General features: G+C 47.4%; 1 protein-coding gene across 2 annotated transcripts in view; it reads right to left on the reverse strand.

The window, feature by feature from the left end:
• The window catches only part of GNB5 (G protein subunit beta 5), a 33,594-nt gene extending 22,501 nt beyond the window's left edge, over positions 1 to 11,093 (reverse strand). For both annotated transcript variants that reach the window (XM_006065958.4, XR_328185.4), the window contains exons 1-2: positions 10,808 to 11,093; positions 1,304 to 1,440 (exon numbers count right to left, since the gene is read on the reverse strand). In XM_006065958.4, coding sequence (XP_006066020.1) covers positions 1,304 to 1,440; positions 10,808 to 10,919 — 249 coding nt within the window. In that variant the 5' untranslated portion in view covers positions 10,920 to 11,093. The remainder of the gene's footprint in view (positions 1 to 1,303; positions 1,441 to 10,807) is intronic.
• Positions 11,094 to 16,059: the final 4,966 nt, after the last annotated feature.

Here is a 16,059-nt window from a genome sequence, read left to right on the forward strand (position 1 = left end):
GAGCTCATGGGTTATTTAGAATATGTACCTCCCTGGTGGTTCAGATGGTAAAGAACCTGCCTGCAATGCAGGAGACCCAGATTAGATCCCTGGGTTGGAAAGATCCCCTGGAAAAGGGAATGGCTACCCACTCTAGTATTCTTGCCTGGACAGAGGAGCCTGACGGGCTATAGTCCATAGGGTCGCAAAGAGTCAGACAATGACTGACTGACTAACACTTTCCCTTTTCCCCCCACAGTTTTAATATTTATAAGGGCTATAAACAAAAATCAAATTTTCCTTTGAAAAAGCTGGACTAAAGGAAGTGGCAGGAGCCAGAAGCTATATCAGCCAAAAAAATATATGACCTCAGTGTGTGGTTCAATGCGTGTAACACCAATATAGACATAAAAAGCACTAAGCGGTGTAGTCAGCCTCCTGAGAGACATGTCCTTGTCCAGGCCCCTCCCTCGTTATATCAGGGTTGGTCTGTGGGAACAGTGGTATACAGCAGAAGGGAGGGGATGTCACTGCTGAGGCCAGGTCATCAAACACAGCATGGCTTCTGCTTCTGTCTCCTTCTGTTGCTGTGGGAGGCCAGCTACCGCGTCATGAGCAGACCAATGGAGAGGTCCACACAGTCAGGAGCTAAGGCTTCCAGCCAAGAGCCAAGTGAGCGAGCCATCTTGGAAATGAACTTCTGCCTTAGCCGACCTGTCAAATGACTGCATCCCCGACCAATGTATTGACTGGAACCTTGTGAGACACCATGAGCCAGAACCATCCCGCTGAGCTGCCCCTGATTACTCACTCTCAGAAACCATGTAAGATACCAAATACCCACTGATTAAGTTGCTAAACTTGGGGGAAATTTGTCATGCAGCAGTTTAATAAGTAATACATAGGATGCAAAATCAATGATGTGACCTATATAAGCTGAATGACAAAAATAATATTTCACAAAATACACAGTTTAAATGTGTTACTTAAGGTGTAAAAACACTAAACTCTTAAGCTGAAAGTAGCCACGGTGGCACTTCACTTATGCCCTCAACTTGGGGGAGAAAAACATCCTAATTTAAAGATGGTTTCCCTTACAAATAAGACCATGAAATATGCTCAGGAAGAAAAACTTTTGAATGGTTTGTCAAACAGAGTTTATAATATTTTAGTTACTGCCAACTGCAAATCTACCCAAATTAGTTAAGTTCTCAAGCATGCCAGAGAATTCTTAACGAGGTAACTTGTGCCCTTTGACTTCAGCTCCTTCCTTCAGCTTTACAATCAGAAGCATGCCCACCATCACCTGATGGGTGTGACGTACCTGAGAGGAGCTCACGAGCCTCCTCTTATCCTTGCACCAGTCCATGCACAGAACCTTGTTCCCGTGGCCTTTGAGGGTCCTTCTGGTCTTCATGACAAACTGCCCCAGGGCCTCCACGCGCTCGGCCACCTGGTGTACTGCAAGGACAAGGCGCACTCAATCCCGTGACCAAGGACCAGGTCTGAGCCACACACTGAACAGGAGGCTGTCAGGGCTCTTCCTCCTGCACTTTACCCTCAGGACTCGAGAAGCTCTCTCTTTCAGGCTCAGCCCCCATAGTTCAGTGGCTGAAGAATCTGCCTGCATTGCAGGAGACACGGCAGACACAGGTTCCATCCTGGAGTCGGGAAGATCCCCTGGAGGAGGAAACGGCAACCCACTCCAGTATTCTTCACTGGAGAATCCCATGGACAAAGGCGCCTGGCAGACTACAGTCCAAAGGGTCACAAAGAGTTGGACACAACTGAGCAACTAAGCACACACAAAACACAGAAGGTAGAGACATGTTGTCATTTTCTGTGGGTTTCAGACTCTATGTTTATAACTTATGTAATATCATATATCAACTATGCTTCATTAAAAAAGACCCTGTGTGTTTCAAAGCACTTGCATCCATATATGCATGCTGAGGGACTGAGGAAAGGACTGCCTGCTATCTGCAAAGCTTAACACAGAATCCTCCCACTGAAAGGCCACAGCTCTGTGACGCGGGGGGAGGCAGTGGAGTGAGGTCGCTACTCCCATTGATGGGTGAGGAGGCTGAGGCTCACAGAGGTTATCCGGCTAATACCAGTTCATACAACTAACTGGGAGCGAAGAAGGGGCTTCTGGCTCTCTCACTGACTCCTTTCTAGCCACAAGGACAAGTGACCTTACAGAAACTGCCCCATCGGGTGCCGGGATGTGCCTCCACCTGCTCAACAGCAGGCCCTGTGTGTCTTCTCTGGTCCCCCCACGCCTGGCTCAGGCCTGGGATGTGGCTGGTGTCCCCTCCACATGCTGCTGGAAAGAACGAATTGACCAACCCAGCAAACAGTACCCCATGGATTTACTGAAAACTTACAGTGCCGGCAGAGATCAAGGCAACATTCTACAGGTCTGAACACATGAGGTGCAGGAGGTATGTACACCAGGAAGATGCTCCAAAAAGCAATCCTTCAGGGGCTGGGACCACAGCCTTTATCGTGAGGCTTAGGGAGAGCTTTTGAGGGGCTTTTAGAAATGCAGTCAACTGAGGAGTCTTAGAAGGAGACAAGTTCACGTGAAACAGCAGAAAGGGCCCCAGAAGCCATCCAGTCCATCCAGTCATCGAGGGGGTGGGGGAATCACACGACATCCACCCCTTGCTGCGCTTGCCTCCCCCTTCCAGGTTAGAGGCTGTGCCCGGGCTCCTCACTTCATCTCTGTTGCTCTCTCCTCCACACCTCTCAGCTGGGCCTTTTTTCAGGCAGGTGGGGAGGAGAGAAGGGGGTTATTCTAAGCCAGGGGTCAGCCCCAGGAAAGGTATAGGTCTTGGTACAGACAAAGCATCCGGGGTGGAGAGGGACAAGGCACTGGCCCCTTCCTTCCTCACTGGGGAAGTGCCCACCTCCCTTGCGGGAAGCCCGGACTGAGGGCCTGACTCTGCAGTAAGCCCTGTGACAACAGTGCCCTCCTGGGGAAACCCTTCCTTCTTCCCTCCCCTCTTCCCTTCCTTCTCTCTAAACACTTCCGTGTATAGTTCCCCAAAGCAAGGAACTTTCTTATATAACTATGATGATCAGTCAGAGAACAGACACAACCCTATGTCTAATCTATAGACCTTACTGAGACGTTCTCCATTGTCCCAACGGTATCTCTATAGCAAAAGAAAACCTAAGATCACATGTTGCATTCAGTGGTCATTTTCTTTTGTCTCCAGTGATTTTGTTCCCGAGCTGGGTTTGTCTGAGGCTTCTTCCAAATGAGCTTTGGGTAAAGGACACTGGCAGGAACACTGCGGACCAGCGATGAGGTCCTCCCCGTGCATCTCCCCCACCAGGAGGCATCTGCTGTCTGCTGGTCCATCCCCGGCAGTGTTTACTCTGATCACCTGGTCAAGGTGGCATCTGCCATGGTGCTCCACTGTACAGTTACCATTGTGCCTTTTGTCATGAAAAAGTACTTTGTGGGGATGTACTCTGAGAGCACGTACATATCATATTACCCCTCAAACTTGAATATCCACTTTTAATATCCATTAATGATTCTTGCTTGCACCTGATTATTACGACAGCTGGAAAGTGGTGACTTTTCTAAATCATTCCTTCTGCAGTTTTCAGTTGGCCTTCTAGTATACAGAGGAAGGTTCCCTCTTCCCCAGTGTATTTATTCATTTATTTACATTAGTAGGGAATTCATGGATTCTCACTTAATTCAAGAGGTTATAATCCTTTGCTACCATTTATTTTGATGCCCAACTGGGCCCTGATTTGCTCAGTGGGAGCCCCATCAAGCAGGTTCCAGAGACCTTCCCACACAACCCCATCATCCTCTGAGAGCATCTTCTGGCAGGCTCATGCAGGTCCCCCCCATGCCCTGGCCCCAGAGGCAGCCACTTCTCCAAGAAGTCTTGGTTTCTTTCAGTTGTCCCATTTTTTATGATGAAAGAAAAGAGTGCACAGGTTAAAAGTCTTTGTGAAAACCCAAGTTGTTAAAAGTGCTTGCTAAACTATAAAATGCTACATGAATGGACAATTAAAACACCATCGCTTCTGCTAAAACACCGCATTTTTTATTGCCACAAACAGCACATTAGTCTTTTATGGCAATGTTCTTCACAAAAACACACTGAATGCAATTTAAAAACAGACTGAAGTTTTCTAATTTTTTACAAGCCTTTTACACAAGCTTGCCCCAGAGCTGTGAGCATATCCTAGTTGGTATTTCACTTTGAAACTTCATATCTGTACTAGCGCTGCTTCCCTCAGTTCGGCATTAGGGCAATCCTAGTCATTCAAAGTCCCTCTTATCAAAAAAAGACTCACCAACCAAAATGGGGTCTCCTTACATAACATGAATTTGAACACACTCCAACTTATTAATTATTTTTTCTCATGACATTTTCTCTTCCTATACACAGATTCACTCCCAACCCACTCTATCCTGCTTCTATCTGCCAAATCTCACATTCACTAAATTCGAGTTAAAAAAAAAATTTTTTTAATGAAATTAAAAACAAAAACCTGGAAATGAGCTGAATATGTCCTGTAAATCATTTGTGGGAGCTTGGTTCAGGGCAGATGGGGTTTCTCCTTTGCCTTCTGATGAACTACCCCTTCAGGATTTAACTTTTTCTTGAAAAACAAAAAAGAAAAGAAATGATGAAGACAACCCGCTGGTTTCTATAATAAGAACTTCTAGAATATAATGATAACCTGTGAAGAAATTCGTCTAGAAGGTAAGTGGCAGGAGGATGGGGAGCTTTCTGCTTGGATCTCCTTGGCTCATGCACTGGAGCAGAGCCGTCAGCAGCCTGGGCTCTGGGTCACAGCCCCGCGCAGCTGCTCCACATCCATGAGCAGGGGCTCGCCTTCCTGCAACCTCATTTTCCTCATGGGGTTGTTGGCAAGACTATTCCAGTCCGGCACAAAGGAAGCACGCTTAAAATATCCTTGAAAATGAACACTGTGAAATCAATGATTAATATAGAACATAAGTTTAAAGATGAGTGAGGGGTCTTAAACAGGAAAACAGAATTATTTTTTAAATGATCTTGATTAACTTCCTAAATTTTGTACCAATATACAGTTTCTGTGATGGCCACAATTTGGTAGAAGATGAAAGGAATCAAGTAAGAAAACTTAACCAAAGCTAATTTGTAAAAACTCATTCTGTCTCTACCCCAAGGCAAAATGGAGTGTATACAAAACCCTCAAACACCTGGATGGAAGGAAAATATTTACAATTACTTGCCTCACTTATGTTTGTAAGAGATTTTCTAATTGCCCCCAAACCATAAATTGGGCTTCCCTGGTGGCTCATATGGTAAAGAATCTGCCTGTAACGCAGAAGACATGGGTTTGATCCCTGGGTCAGGAAGATTCCCTAAAGAAGGAAACGGTAACCCACTCCAGGATTGTTGCCTGGGAAATCCCATGGACAGAGAAGCCTGGCGGGCTACATACGGTTCATGGCGTTGCAAGAAAGTCAGATACGACTTAGTGACTAAACAACAACAAAAACCATATATTAGCCACAGATAAAAAACCTCCTCTGAAATCCCGAATTAAAAGTTGGAAGGGTTAAATTATGGTAGAGCCTTTATGATGGAATAATATGTGATTTTAAATCATACTTTTAAATACTGACATTAAAAAGAACTATAAAAATGATACAAGGGGCTAGTCAATTCACTGGGTTAAATTAAAACTAGGCCCAAATGAAAAACCAACTCAAACTGTACCTGGGACAATTCCAAGCATGCTTATAAATATATACACAAAGTGAAAACATAAGCTATAAAACACAACAAGCTACTAAACGTGGTTACCTCTGGGTGGTGGGCTTACGGATGATGTGTTTTTCTGTATTTCTGAATCTGCTACAGTGGCATGAGCTTATTAGGACAGTCTTCTAGCAAGAGGAAGGGGTGGGGAAATGAAAGGCAGGTTTGCCTTCTGCTCCTTCTGACCGAACAGGCCACACACACAAGAGCCAGAAGCAGATTACTCTGCTGGGAAACTCACTTTTTTATGACCCAGTACACATAGTGTATTATTTCCTTAGAACACGGAAAAAGTCAATCAATAAATGTGCTTCAGACTAATCCAGAAATATGGTTTTCCTAACACGGGAACATCAGAATAGTCCAAGGCCCCAGCCATAGAGCTTTTGAGATAAAACCTTTCACAATGTTATATTTAGAACAGATAGAAAAGGGAATAGCATTGGGTGATAAACCCTGTGGTTTCCCATATTTTGCCTGGATTTGTACCTAGAGATGTTACATAAGTCTCTTTTTTTGAGTTACTCTGTTCCTAGACAAAAATAGAATCTTCCCTTAAGGGGCTGGAAACCTGCATGGAACCCCCACACAGGCCCAAGAGGCCTTCACACATGTAGGCTGAAACGAACACAGCCTCCCTCTGGCTGTCTGCTTTCAGCCTGTCTTCCAGATCATTTGTCACTTTAATTTCAAATTAAGAACTCTTTAGAGTTGAACTCTCTCCTTTTTTTCCCCTTGATCTTAACTCTCATTCCAGTATTCACTTTTGATGACAAAAGCAGTAAATACACCAATGGGTATAAAGTTAAGAGTACCTCTACATCCCCCTCTACTCCCCTCTCTGGAGATAACATCTCCCATGCGTCCTGCCACACATTTAATGCATATACAAGCATCTCTTGTTTAAGTTAATAAGACCATGTTGTATACACTGTTGGGCACTTTGGTTTACTTACTTAATATTGACAACTTTCAATATACACACAGACTTAGTTTCCTTTCCCCTTTTTAATGTGAATCTCAGCTTTCTGAGAGATGGCCTAGCATGGTGAGAAGGAGAGCTACTAGGAGCCTGGTGTCTACTCTGCATGTGCTCTGAGAGTAGCTGGATAATCTCTGGGAAAGCCCTAAGCCTTCGGCTGCTTCTTCATTCACAAGGAAAGGGGAGAGGGGTGTTGGAAGGGGAAGAAAACTTTTTGTGCTTGAAGACTGAGGTTGAAGCAGGTGACCCTGTAGTTTTAAGAGTTGTGTGATAGCCGCATCCCCAAAAGATGTTCACATCCTAATTCCCAGAACCTGTGAATATGCTAGCTTCTGCGGCAAAAGGGACTTTGACGATGTGATGAAGTTAGGGATCTTGAAATGGGAAGAGTATCCTGGATCATACAGGGGGGTCCAATGTAATTAATTACAAGGGTTCTTATAAGAGGGAGACAAGGGGTTAAAGTCAAAGAAAGAGATGTGATGACAGAAGCAGAGTTGGAGTTTTATGGAGCTACAAGCCAAGGCATGCAGGCAACCTCTAGAAGCTGGGAAGACAAGGAATGGACTCTGCCACAAAGCCTCAGAAGGAACGCAGCCCTTCTCACTGCTTTTAGACTTCTCACCTCCAGAACTGGTAAGAGAATAAATTTATGTTGCCTTAAGCCACTGTGTTTATGGAAATTTGTACAAAAGCAACATGAAACTAATATAAGCTGTCACCTCACGGTTCTAAAATGCCTGAGAATCAGGTGAGGAAGCACCTACTCAGGGGGGAAGGTCATCAGAAGGTCATGAGAAGGTGATGAAGGTGATGATGGGGAAAAGCAGGAGGGGCTGGAGGAGCGAGGGGAAAGGCAGGGCAGCGGCACAGGGCCTGGGGCTGTGGAGTTTGATGTAGGCTGGCTTCCCCTTAGGTCACTCGTAAGAACCACTTCCTGTAGTTAAGAGTTGGCCCAGGGTTTGACCTGGGGATGAGGGTCCAACAGTATGGATGCTGGTCTGAGGGTTAAAGGGAAGGGAGCTGAAGAACTGAATCTGGAATTAAGTCCACTTTCCTCCATGTTTATGCTCTAGTTTTGTTGTATTGACTTTTTTAAGGCAAGAATTTGGGCAAGGCAGAGCAAACAGAAGGCTGACCAACTGTTGCAGTTTGCCCAGGACTGAAGGTCTTCCCAGAATGCAAGGCTTTCCATTTTATAAAATCGAGAGTCCCAGGCGCACAAAGATGACTTGGTCACCTTGGCTTATGGCTTAAAGATCCTTCCCAGACCAGGACAGGGGCTAACAGGGTCACCTATAACAACACCAAAACACAAACACACACACACTCAGGAAGAGGCTGAGAGACTGAAAGTGGGAAGAGCCCAGCGACCCAAGATCAAGGAGATCTCTAAGGGAGAGGCTGCGGTCAGAGGAGCTGTGCTGTGATTCCAGGGGTCTGTGATGGTGTGAGGGGCCAGTGTCTGATGAGGGTCACCCTTGTGGATCCTGAAGACGCCAGGGATGGGACAGGGCTGAGAGTCAAAAGGAGGACTTGAGCCATGTGCCGAAGTCCTCAAGAAAGGAGGGAGCCTGGCTGGGAGGTCGGGAGACAGTAGAACAGAGGTGAGGGGAAGAGGGAGGTCAGCTGAATGCTCAGAGCCTCAATGGAGCAAGGGTTTAACACGAGAGTGAAGAGAAGTGGTCCAGAAGCTGCAGAGGGAATAAATGGGACCCTGGCCACATGATCTCTGATCTTTTCTACTCAAAAATTCTGCCATATACAGGTGGGGATAAATCCTTCTGCTGTGGGTTCATGATTTGACCCCCGTTTCTGAGAGCCCTGCATTTTGGGCAGAACAGGGGTTCCCTGTTGAAAAGCTGCATTGTAACCATCTCTCTGCCTCAGGCAATTTACCAGATTCACAGAAAAGGCTGAAAAATACCCCAGTGGGCAGCCTGTACTGTTGAGTAAAAGAGTTTCTAGAGAATGCTCTCTGCACTGAGCACTAAGGTATTTGGTAAAACAAACAAACAACAACAACAATAAAACAAATTGAAGTGAGGCTGGGCTGGAATCCCGGGTCCTGTACTTAGTAGCTGGGATCATTTGGTAAATCCTTTCACCTCTTTGGGCTTCCCTAGTGGCTCAGATGGTAAAGCGTCTGTCTGCAATGCAAGAGATCTGGGTTCAATCCCTGGGTTGGGAAAATCCCCTGGAGAAGGAAATGGCAGCCCACTCCAGTATCTTGCCTGGAAAATCCCATGGACCGCGGAGCCTGGTATGTTACCGTCCATGGGGTCGCAAAGACTCGGACATGACTGAGCGACTTCACTTTCACCTCTTTATGCCTCAGTTTCCTCATCTGTAAAATGGAGACATCAGATGACCCAGAGGCACTAACACCATACTCGGGGCATCATCACTATTGTCTGTGGAGCACAGGAATTTGCAAAGGGAAATGGGACAGACCCATCAGCCATTCCCTACTTCTCTGATAACAGAACCCAACTTTGTTTGGGGATGGCAGCCTGCCCAGCTTACTTCCTTTCTCAGCCTCACTTGCTGTAGCCATGTGACCTAGTTCTGGCCCATGAGGTACAAAGAGAAATATGTTGGGGAGAAAGGAGGTTTATGAAAAAAACTTTTGCCTTCCTGAAAAGAAGGAGAAACAGAGGCTGGTGCCCACATTCCCCCTTCTTCCAGCCCTGGATACAAAGGTGATGTCTGACGCTGTGGCAGTTATATCATAATCACAAGGCAAACACGAGTGCCTTAAGTAGTGGAAAAAGAAAAGAAGCATGGGTTCCTGATGACACGCTGGGCACTTGAACCAAAGCAGGCGATTGCCTACCCTGATTCTTGTTAAGAAAAACAACTCCCAATTTACTTAATTACTTTGTTTGGGGATTATAGCTAATTGTAACTGAATATATTTCTAAAAGATATAGGGGCTCAGCTTAACTATTTAAAGGAGGCCCCTACAAAGGCACAACATATTTGAGATTCAGGTCATCTACTTCTATCAAGAGGTTTGTCAAAGAAAGGAATCAGGTGCTGAAGCACCTAGCACTAACCTCATTCTTTTTTTCCAAAGAGGATGCAGACAGGGTGGTACCAAAACGGCATGAGCACAATGCTTAGATGTGCCTGAGGGTGCCTTGGGAAGGTCCGGCTCAGCAGAGGACCTGCCACCCTCCGGGCTGAACAAGAAGCAGATAAAGCCACTTCCCCAAGCCTGGCCTTAGCCTAAGCCCCGACAGAGTAAAGGGACGCTGATTCCGCCAGGAATCATGTCACCGGGCTATTTAATTGCTCACTCATAAAAATCACAGAGCTGGTTCTGCATTACGGTCATGAGTAATAATGTAAATTTATTTAAGACTGCTGCTCCTCTTTTATGCCAACCACACCGCATCCAAACAAAAGCATCTTAACAACCTCAAATGAACTAAATGTTTGCGTTTGGTAAGCCCCTCTGCTTCCTTTCCCTGTTTCCACCCTCAGATTGGAAAAGTGAGATTTTAAATCCGAGTCTGGTTCCTTACAAAAGCAAAACTGAGAAAAAACAACAGTGATGCAGAAAGTAAAATGACAACCGAAAAAACCCCCAAACCAAACCCCAAACCAGGAGTTTCCCCTAGGCCGTGTCCACAAGAGCTCGGGGCGCTTGCCTCCCCTGACAACCCCCTACACCCCGCTCTGCTTGGGAACGGGAAGAATGAGATCAGTTTGCTTCGTCCAGGCAGGTGATGACGGTAACTGGTCCCACGATCCCCCGTCAGGAGGACAGCGGCCAGGAGCTGCTCCGCCCAGAGGCGGGCTGGCTTCCGCCAGCGGGCGGGGGGTTCTAAGAAGTGCTGGGAGCCCGCGAGGGTCCGGCTCGGGCCCCCCACAAGCGCATCCGGGGGATCGGGCTGCGTCTCAAGCGGCGCCGGGGCGCCGGGCCCTCAGCCAGGGCGGCGGCGCGGGCCTGACTCCTCCATTCTGCGCCCCCGCCCCCGGACCCGCCCCGCTGGTCTCCTTCCCACCGCCCGCCTCCCGGCGCGCAGCCCCCGCCGCGGCCCGCACTCACACTCCACGTCGTGCAGCTTGGCCCGCTCCTCCTCCAGTTTGCCCTTGAGGCTCTCGGCCTCGCTCTTGAGCGACGCCAGCGTCTCGTTCTCATGCAGCCCGTCGGCTGCCATCTTCGCGCGGGGACGCGGCGGGAAGGAAGCGGGGATGCGAGTTAGCGGGCGGCGGTGGCCGGGCCGGCTAGCGGGCGCCCAGCCGCCACCGGCGCAGCTCCAGTCGCCTCCCCGAGCGCGCCCCGCCCTCCGGCGCTTACGCCGCCGCTGAGAGCCCGGCTGCGGAGGCCTATCCTCCTCCCTCTCCGCGGGCCGCAAGAACAGCGCCACCTCCGCGCCCCCGCGCCCCGGCGCCCCCGCGCAGTGCCCCCGGCGACGCTAATGTTAGCGCACAGCCTGCCGGCACGCAGGAACGTTGTGCCCATTTTGCCGGTGGAAAAACCAAGGCTCAGAAGTGATATGCGACTTGCTGAAAGATGCGCAGTTAGTGAAGGCCAGGCTGGGATTCCAACCCAGGACTGCTCCTGCTCCTGGGAGTTTGGCGAAGTCCCAACGGTAGAGCCCTTCCAACGCCCCTTCCTCTCACCTCCCCTGTTTGGGACTTAATGTTTAGGTGTGCCTGAGGGTAAAATAGGAAAAGGAGTACGTCAAGACTGTATATTGTCACCCTGCTTATTTAACTTATATGCAGAGTACATCATGAGAAACGCTGGGCTGGAAGAAGCACAAGCTGGAATCAAGATTGCCGGGAGAAATACCAACCTCAGATATGCAGATGACACCACGGTTATGGCAGAAAGTGAAGAGAAACTAAAAAGCCTCTTGATGAAAGTGAAAGAGGAGAGTGAAAAAGTTAGCTTAAAGCTCAACATTCAGAAAACTAAGATCATGGCATCTGGTCCCATCACTTCATGGGAAATAGATGGGTAAACAGTGGAAACAGTGTCAGACTTTATTTTTTTGGTCTCCAAAATCACTGCAGATGGTGACTGCAGCCATGAAATTATGAGACGCTTACTCCTTGGAAGGAAAGTTATGACCAACCTAGATAGCATATTCAAAAGCAGAGACATTACTTTGCCAACAAAGGTACATCTAGTCAAGGCTATGGTTTTTCCAGTAGTCATGTACGGATGTGAGAGTTGGACTATAACAGAATTTGAATGCCAAAGAATTGATGCTTTAGAACTGTGGTGTTGGAGAAGACTCTTGAGAGTCCATTGGACTGCAAGGAGATCCAACCAGTCCATCCTAAAGGAGATCAGTCCTGAATATTCATTGGAAGGACTGATACTGAAGTTGAAACTCCAATACTTTGGCCACCTGATATGAAGAACTGACACATTTGAAACGACCCTGATGCTGGGAAAGATTGAAGGCAGGAGAAGAAGGGGACCACAGAAGATGAGATGGTTGGATGGTATCACCAACTCGATGGACATGAGTTTGAGTAAGCTCCAGCAGTTGGTGATGGACAGGGAGGCCTGGCTGCAGTCTGTGAGGTCACAAAGAATTGGACACGACTGAGGGATTGAACTCAACTGAACTGATACAAAAATAAAGCTAGTTCTGGCTTCTGAAAAGCTCTGGGGTCTTTGCCCATTCTTGGTTTTGCTCTTCTCTTATTCACTACAGAATCAAGTCCCTGTCCTGGGGGGCAGTCAAAGGAAGTGATGATGGGGTCAGGGACCCACAAGGACCCAGACTCAGGGCTTCGGAGCCCCTGATCAGTGATCTCAGACCTCTTACTTATGACGGGTCACTCCACCTTAGAATGAAGGGCTGCTGCAGTTCCCTCAAGGAAGCAAATTAGTGACTTTGTGGCAAACTCCAGCATCTGCGCTTTCCAGCCCCTCTCGTGCCAGGCACTGCTCCAGCGCTTTACATGAGTAACTCACAGCAGTCACCCTGAATGAGCACTGTCGTCACCTCCGTTTTACAAAAGAGGCACAGAAGCGTGAGACGATTTGCTTGGTTCACTCTCCCAGAAACAATTTCAGAGTCCTTAGAACAAAATATTAAGAACACAGGCTCTGTCTACATTCCACTGCCTGGGGGTGAATCCTGGTTGTGCTGTTCGGCCTTGAGTGGCTTACTCAGTTTCTCTGTGTCTCAGGCTCCTCATCTGTAAATGGGGAGAACACCTTCCTCATAGAATCCTCATAAGGAGTGACTGCGTAGAGCATTCAGAGCAAAGCGTGGCACGCAGTTATGTGCTCCTTGTTATTATGAAGGCTACCTGGTACATGTGAGCAATTAACAGGAAGTATGAGACCCTGGGTCATGGGGACACCTCTCGCAAGGCCGTCTCAGAAGGCCTGGGAAAAGCAGCATCCTCGTATCACCTCTTCAGGACCTCATGGCCCACCGCGGGATACTGTGCCTGACTCAGGGTCTGCGTGTTCGTGAAGACCTGGGGTGAGTGGAGCTTCATACTGGAGTGTGCCCTCTTCTGAAGGTTCTGTGTAAAATAACCCCCAAACATCCTCCAGTCTAGGGAGTTTACCATCTGGAGAGGAAGCCAAGGAATGCTTTAATGTCTGGCAAGGTTTGCAAGGGCTTCCCTCATAGCTCAGTTGGTAAAGAATCCGCATGCAATGCAGGAGACCTCACTTGGGTTCCTGGGTCAGGAAGATCCCCTAGAGAAGGGAAAGGCTACCTACTCCAGTATTCTGGCCTGGAGAATTCCATGGACTGTATAATCCATGGGTTGCAAAGAGTTGGATGTGACTTTCACTTTCAAAGTTTGCTAAGTGCCTTCCTTTACTTTGCTGTGCACTGCTTTTTTAAAGTGTAAGTCAGAAAAGTTATCTGCTACATCTCAGCAGTGGTGGAGTTAGAGGGTTGCCCCATCCATGAAAAGTACCCACTGGGGGCCGTGTCTACACAATCCCAAACACCCGGATTAAAAAGTTAGCTGTTAGTCATTTGGAGGTCTCCACAGTCAAAAGAATCTGTCTGAATATTTGGGAACCTTCCAAGTGCTCATGGTGGAGCAGATGACAATCCTCTGAAGAACATCTGCAGGCAGGGTTCTGACCTGGGAAGAATCTGTGATGCTACAGAGGACCTGACATCTGGGATTCTGGGCTCCAATCTGTCCAGGGAATGTTGTTTCAAGTAGAGAAAGATTAACACATAGTACTGCTCCAGGATGGTAGGGCCACTAGAAAGCAGGTTTAAAAACTGAGTGTCCTCAGCTTGCAGTGTGCAGATCCAAGTTTAGAACAAAATGTGCCGCAGGTAGAAGCCCATCACAATGAACCTGAATCCTGTGACATCAGGATTACTATACTGCACCAAACCCTGTGTGCCCCCTTAGGCTGCTTATCTGCCATTTGCTTTACAGGAATAATTTTTTAAAATGTGTCCACTGTTAGGAGTTATAATGGGACCAAAAGGATGAATACAGTTTTCCCTTCAGTTGGATAAAACGTGAAAGTTCTCTTTCCCCACTTAGCTAAGTGTCTTGGATTTTGTTTTCTCCTTGTGTCCACGATGGAGATTTCCTACGGAGCCTGTGGGGAAGTGTGCTTTACCACTTGTGACCAGGTGGGGGCTCCACTGAGCTGCTCTGCTGAGCACAGCTTTGCAAATCCTCTGAGACAGGACTCATTCCTAGAGTCTCAGACAGACTGTGGACATTGCTGCTACAGGATTTGAAGCCTGTGCAAAGCCGTCTCTGGTGAAGATTGATTTGTATACTCTGAAAAGTGCCAGGTTTTTTGTTCAGTCCCTACCCTGGCTGAAGGCTTAGGTCCAAGGAACAGTTTTCCTTGAGCTTGATTTTGCTCATAACTGAGGCCCTATGTGCTTCAGTCTTCAACAGAGCTGTTCCTAGGGACAGCTGGCACAAAGCCTTTGGGAAGGTGCTCCCTGGCTGTTTATTTACCAGAGTCCCTTTTAGCTTGCTTGTTTGCCAAGCTGACTAGGAGAAGACAGAAGGAAAAAGCATTAGCTCTAAAAAATAATAAGCTGAAACATTTATTGAGTACTTTCTCTGCTGAGTATTATTTTAAACACTTTATAAAATAAACTCATTCTTCTTCCTCTCCAAACCCTGAGATAGATGCCACTATTGTTGTTTTCTGATGGGAAAACAGATCTCCTGGCAGAGCTGAGATCCACTGGCACAAGGCCCCCGAGGAACATAACTGGGAGTTGAAGCCAGCCCATCAGACACCAAAGCTCACATCCTAAAGCCTCACACTGTACTGTCTCACTCAGCCTGGGTGTAATGCAAATGTTCATGTGTGTACCCTGATTCTATGGCAACCCACCAGTCACAGGACCCTCACATTAGACATTATTTAAAGACAGGTAATGATGTGAATGTTTTTTTAAAAAGTGGCACTTACAATTTCTGCACATAGTGAACAGTAGTTGAGCTGTTCAGATTTTTTGAAAACTGGTCTCAGAGCCCGTTGTTTGAAGCATCTGTCACAGGAGCCAAATACGTTAACTAAAAAGGTCTGATCCATATTTTACCCCAGTTGACGCTGGAAAAGAGGGAGAGAAAAAAAGGGAGGTGTGTATATGAGAAAAGTTTCACAAATTAAGAAACAACCTTTAACAAGCTCTTTAGTCTTATTTCTCTGATTTCTTGGGCATTTCATAGCAACTGAAAGTATTATGAAACAGTCCTAAATATTTTATCAGTTCAGTTCAGTCGCTCAGTCGTGTCTGACTCTTTGCGACCCCATGAATCACAGCACACCAGGCCTCCCTGTCCATCACCAGCTCCCGGAGTTCACCCAAACTCATGTCCATCGAGTCAGTGATGCCATCCAGCCATCTCATCCTCTGTTGTCCCCTTCTCCTCCTGCCAATCCCTCCCAGCGTCAGAGTCTTTTTCAATGAGTCAACTCTTCACATGAGGTGGCCAAAGTACTGGAGTTTCAGCTTCAGCATTGAGGGCCTAGAGGAGCTATTCCACGTTCAAGGTCAGGAGGGGCGGCGGTGAGGAGATACCCCTCTTCCAAGGTATGGAGCAGCGGCTGCACTTTGCTGGAGCAGCTGTGAAGAGATACCCCACGTCCAAGGTAAGAGAAACCCAAGTATTACGGTAGGTGTTGCAAGAGGGCATCAGAGGACAGACACACTGAACCCATACTCACAGAAAACTAGTCAATCTAATCACACTAGGACCACAGCCTTGTCTAACTCAATGAAACTAAGCCATGCCCATGGGGCCACCCAAGATGGGCGGGTCATGGTGGAGAGATCTGACAGAATGTGGTCCACTGGAGAAGGGAATGGC

The sequence above is a fragment of the Bubalus bubalis genome, chromosome 11 (genome assembly GCF_019923935.1).
Source record: "Bubalus bubalis isolate 160015118507 breed Murrah chromosome 11, NDDB_SH_1, whole genome shotgun sequence".
NCBI classification, from domain to species: Eukaryota; Metazoa; Chordata; class Mammalia; order Artiodactyla; family Bovidae; genus Bubalus; species Bubalus bubalis.